The following is a 5276-nucleotide window of genomic DNA, read 5'->3' on the forward strand; positions in this document are numbered from 1 at the left end:
GAATGCTGCACGGAGCTCTGGTATGAAATAATCTTGTCTTTAGGGATACTTGGGCTAATATCCTGGGCCCATGTGGAACAGGCTGACTTGGCTGATCATTCCCACCTGGGGCCTGGGGCGGGGTGGGGGCCATGAGCCGGTAGATCCGTCACAGGTCGGGGGGAGTGTGACATCCATCTGGCATAGCTCAGGGACTCAGGCATTTGCACTGACTTTTCCTGGTAGAACCACCTCAGGGCTTTGAATCCTCTTGTGTCAGCGAAGCAAGAAGCTCCCGGCCCATGTTTGCCCGCTTTTCGGTCTCATCTAGATTGTTCTGCAACCTCAGCTTTGCTTCCAGTCTCTGCCTCCATTCCTCTCTGAGCCTGAAAATAGAAACCAAACAGCAAGCAGAGCAACCATGTCCATGGTGCTTGGTCTGGGGATGCCTTCCCCCTCCTGAGGGTGTATCTGTGTGTGTGTGTGTGTGTGTGTGTGTGTGTGTGTGCATGTGTGCATGCGTATTCTGGTTTTAAAAGGTATGCAGAGGACTTGGAATTTAAATATATACATATTTTATATTTTATAGGTATATCTTTAACTCTCACTTCTGCCCAGCCTCGTTTAGTCTTAATCCTTCAAACTTTTCCTTTGAGACTGCAATGTCTTTCAAGTACAGGGAGAGGGGCGCCTGGCTGGCTCAGTGGGTAGAACACGCAACTTACTCTTGATCTCGGGAGTTGGGGGTTTGAGCCTCATGCTGGGTGTAGAGATTCCTTAAAAGTGAAGGAAAAAAAAACACACACACACACAAAGTACAGGGCAGGGGGGAAACCTCTGTGCGTCTAGAATTGTTTACTCAGCCAAGCTATCTTTCAAAAAAAAAGGGGGGGGGGTAAAAAAGATGTCCTCAGCCATACAAAACGGAAAGAATTCGCCACCAGCATCCTGTTCCTACAGGACAAATTAAAGGAAATCCATCAAGCAGAGAGGGAATGACTCCAGTTGGAAATCGGGATCCGAAGGATAGAGGGAAGGGTCCCTGAGAAGGTGACTGTGTGGGTATATTAGTCATTTTCCCTCACAACTTGACTCTCCCTAAAAGGTCATCGGTGTCTGAGAGCAAACCTGTTAATGATGCTGTGTGGGGTTTATGACAAATGTGGAAGCAGAGCCCTCCTTTGCACAAAGACCAGGGGGCGCGCAGTGGGGGTTGTGTGACTAGAAGCCTCTCACGCCCTACAGGGGACCATGTGGCACTAGAAGGCGCACCGTGACAGAAACCCTAAAGCAACCCCTAAAATAACACCAGGAGATATTTTGGCAAAGTTGACAGAGGAGATGACATGAAATCACAACAAATATTTAATTAACCCCAAAGAAGGCAGAAAAAGAAAGGGATGAAGAACAGATGAGAGAACAGGAGACAAACAACAAGATGGCAGATTTAAACCCAATGGCACCAGTTAGCGTTAATGATGTGAGCCGCTTGATTAAAATGCAGGATCATCAGGAGTGCCGGGTGGCTCAGTCGTTAAGCATCTGCCTTTGGCTCAGGTCACGATCCCAGGGTCCTGGGATCGAGCCCCACATTGGGCTCCCAGCTCGGCGGGAAGCCTGCTTCTCCCTCTCCCACTCCCCCTGCTTGTGTTCCCTCTCTTGCTGTGTCTCTCTCTGTCAAATAATCAAATAAATAAATACTTCTTTAAAAAAAAAAAAGCAGGATCATAAAATTGAATAAAAACCAATGTTGAAATAGATGTCATCTGCAAGAAAATCACTTTTGATATGAAGATGGCAATAGGTTAAAATTAAAAGTGTTAGGAGTTAACTGGACACTTAAGGAGTTGGGTCCAGGGTCCCCAGCAAGAAAGCAAAAGAAGCTGGGACAGCTCAGACAAGACCACGCTAGCATCCTGTCCAGCAGCCTCTGTGGGAGTGACTTGCTAAACATCCTGAAATAAAACAACATTGGTCACTATCGCAAGGTGAAGCAGTTCATCTCCAGATGTCAGCCTCAAAGACTTGCAACACAGGAACAATGACCCTATAGGTAGACAGGTGCATGAGCAAAGCCCTGACTGGCACAGCTTAGCGGCCAGTCCACAGGGACCCACACTCAGGATGCTCAAGATTGTTCCTCAAAAGAGTTTTTTAACCCCAGAGATTTGAATGCCCAAACGGCAACCCTCCTGGGTCCTCTCCCTCTCCGGGAGCTTTATACTATGTCTCAATAAACTTTGCTTTGCTGCCCACCACTCTTTGATCTACTCCTTCATTCTTCCAGGGGGCATGACTAAGAACCGCAAGCACTAAGGGAACAGAAATCCTGTAGCAAAGGATGGGAATAGATTCCATCTTAACCTCAATCAAAGTAGTTGTGGTCAAGCCAGACAAGGTAGATTTCAAAGGCAAGAACATTACCAGAGAGAAAGAGGGTTGTTTCGCAATAAGGGGGTCAATTTTTCAAGAGGATATAACAATCCTAAGTGTTTGTAATAAAACAGAGCTCCAAAATACACGGAGTGAAATGAGACAGAGCTGTAAGGAGAAACAGACAAATCTGCAATTAAGGCTGAAGATTTCAATAACCATCTTCCAGCTGTCGAGAGAACAGGTAAGACATCAGTCAGGCCATGGAACCCACGAACAACACTATAGAACGCCTGCTCCCGTCTGATGGAGGGCAAGGACTCTCCAATAGCCCTTTCCTCTTAGTGTCTGTGGTGAAAGTAACAGGGAGAAACCAAGGCACAGGGAGATCTGTCATCCGCTCTCCCCTGGCGTCCTGCCTCTGCTGCCTTCAATCCTGGACTAAGTGGCTGAGCTCAGGATGCAGGGGAACTGACCTTAGGTGTTTTTTCCTGTCCCTGCCTGGCAACCAACCAATGAACTGGGACAGACTTTTCCATTTTGTACAGGGACAAGACGGATTAGTGGGTGAAAGCAGAGACTCTCCGGAGGGGGGTGCATGGTTCAAATGGGAAGGAGGGAGGAGGATAAACTCAACTCTCGCCATCCCACCAGCAGAAAGCTTATTTCCTGCAGTCTGGTGTTAAGTACATGGACGGAACACTGTGCACATATATTTTCATATTTTTAACGAACTGCAGTTTGTTTCGGAGCTGATTTGCTCACCCCTCGGCATGCACCTCACTTTCTGCATCTTCTTCAAACAGCTCTACTGCACCTGAGACCTTCTGCTTGTTCCCGGGGGGCGGGGGGGCACAAGGCACACCAGGGGCGCAGAGCTATGCGCAGCGTGGGCAGCATGCTGAGTGGCCTGGCCTGGGGAAGGGAGATAGCAGGGACCACAGAAATGACTAACTGTCCATCCACCTCAGTTTCTTAGAGAATCCCTGGAGGATACTCCCTAACACGACCCTCCGGCAGCTAGGACAGCCTGCTTCTCCTCCTCGCCTGGGGCCAGGAATATGGCCACGCAGGTCTCCACGTGTGGAAGAGGCCAGTTCCTATCTAGGGCTCAGGAGGGAGCTTGGAAGGTAACTGTGAGTTTCAGTGGTGCGAACTGGTGCGTATCATCACCCCAGCAAGCATGCTCAGGTGGAGTCATGGCCCCACTGTCGGGCCAGCACACAGCTGTCCCACCACCTCTGGCTGTGCACTTTGCAAACAGACAGCAGCTGAGCCGTTCCATGAAGGCACAGAGGACCCAGAAGGGCGGGTCCCTCACTGGCTCCCTGAAGTGGGCAACCCTGGTTTGCCAAGTTTGTTACTGCTCTACATGGGGCAGACTGGCGCGCAGCCGGCGCAGGGATGGGCAGCAGAGGGGTGACCACCCATGGGCCTCCCTCAGAGAACCCTGTGGGGCCTCCTGTGTCTTCACCCAAATGAGCACTAAGCATGGATCACTCTCTGCTTGGCTGCTTTTCATGGACACATCTGCTAACCTGTTCCCCAAATTTAGTGCAACCCTCTTGCCCTAGAAACGGGGACAGAGAGGAGAGATCTTTCCATTTACAAAGATATGCATCAAACTGTCCATTTGTTAATGTGCAAGAATGGTTAAAATTACTGCGCACAACTAGAGGTGGTGGCAGGAACATATGCAAGGAAAATGGAAATAATTATGACCTCTAAGACGCCAGTCTGGCATTCTTCCAGGGAAATCTGTTTTGTTCTAAAAAAAGAAAATAAACAAAGGTGGTGATGCGTTTGTGGTGGGGACATTGATGGTGGGGAGGTTGTGCATGGGGGGTGGGATCTACGCGAATTCTACTTTCTGCTTAATTTTGCTGTGTACCTAAAACTGCCCTAAAAAGTAAAGTCTATTTTTATTTTTTAAAAGATTTTATTTGGGACGCCTGGGTGGCTCAGATGGTTGAGCGGCTGCCTTCGGCTCAGGTCATGATCCCGGCGTCCTGGGATCGAGTCCCACATCGCGCTCCTTGCTCAGCAGGGAGCCTGCTTCTCCCTCTGCCTCTGCCTGCCTCTCTGTCTGCCTGTGCTCACTCTCTCTGACAAATAAATAAATAAAATCTTAAAAAAAAAAAAAGATTTTATTTATTTATTTATTTATTTTAGAGAGCACCCACGTGCTTGAATGGGGGGTAGGGGCAGAGGGAGAGGGAGAATCTTAAGCAGACTCCCACAGGGGCTCCATCCCACGACCCTGAGATCATGACCTGAGCTGACATCAAGAGGCCTATGCTTAATGGACTGAGCCATCCAGACGCCCCCTAAATAAAGTCTATTTTTAAAAACTAATTTGAAAAAAAAAGTAAACAAAGGAGCCACATACTTTCTCAGGGCACTTCTTCCCAGGCGATACTCCTCGTATTCCCGGTAGTAGGTCTGCTTGCCAATCTCCCGCTCCCAGAAACGCTTGAGCTCGTGACAGGTGTTCCCGCAGAAGACCTCCCGGCGGACGTACTGATTGTTCATTCCCTGGAAAAGGAGATGTCAGTGGAACCCCCGTGGAACACGCTCCCGCAGACTCTGGAGGGCAGAGAGTCTGTGGACCCAGCCCTAGCCACGTATTGGAAGGGTACCCTGGCCAGCCGCCGAGCCTCACCTGGGGGATGACGTCATGGTCTCACCGCCTGTTGCCAAGATACAGTGATGCGAATGCCCACGCTCCCGGGAAATACCTCTGACCTTCCTTCCTCCTCCCTTTCTCCCATTTAAGAAGCATGGGCCTTCTCAGCGCCCTACCAGCAGGCGATGCGCGTCAGGCATAGGGTGCACGGTCCATTTCGTTATCTCAGTATTCCCGTGAGTGGGCGTTCCTGTCCTCATGTTAGTGGTGAGACATGAGAAGAGTTACAAGACCTGCC

At 49.5% G+C, this 5276-nt stretch overlaps 1 protein-coding gene across 1 annotated transcript; it reads right to left on the reverse strand.

Annotated features, from left to right (window-relative positions):
- Positions 1-232: 232 nt before the first annotated feature.
- On the reverse strand, positions 233-4893 carry FAM240A (family with sequence similarity 240 member A; the record flags this gene model as incomplete). Its single annotated transcript, XM_080814988.1, has 2 exons — positions 4742-4893; positions 233-365 (listed from the first exon to the last, which is right to left on the reverse strand). The coding sequence occupies exons 1-2, from the start codon at positions 4882-4884 to the stop codon at positions 233-235; spliced, it is 276 nt and encodes a 91-aa protein (XP_080671114.1). The 5' UTR covers positions 4885-4893.
- Positions 4894-5276: the final 383 nt, after the last annotated feature.

Source organism: Martes martes (genome assembly GCF_963455335.1).
Source record: "Martes martes genome assembly, chromosome: 1".
In the NCBI taxonomy this organism is placed as follows: Eukaryota; Metazoa; Chordata; class Mammalia; order Carnivora; family Mustelidae; genus Martes; species Martes martes.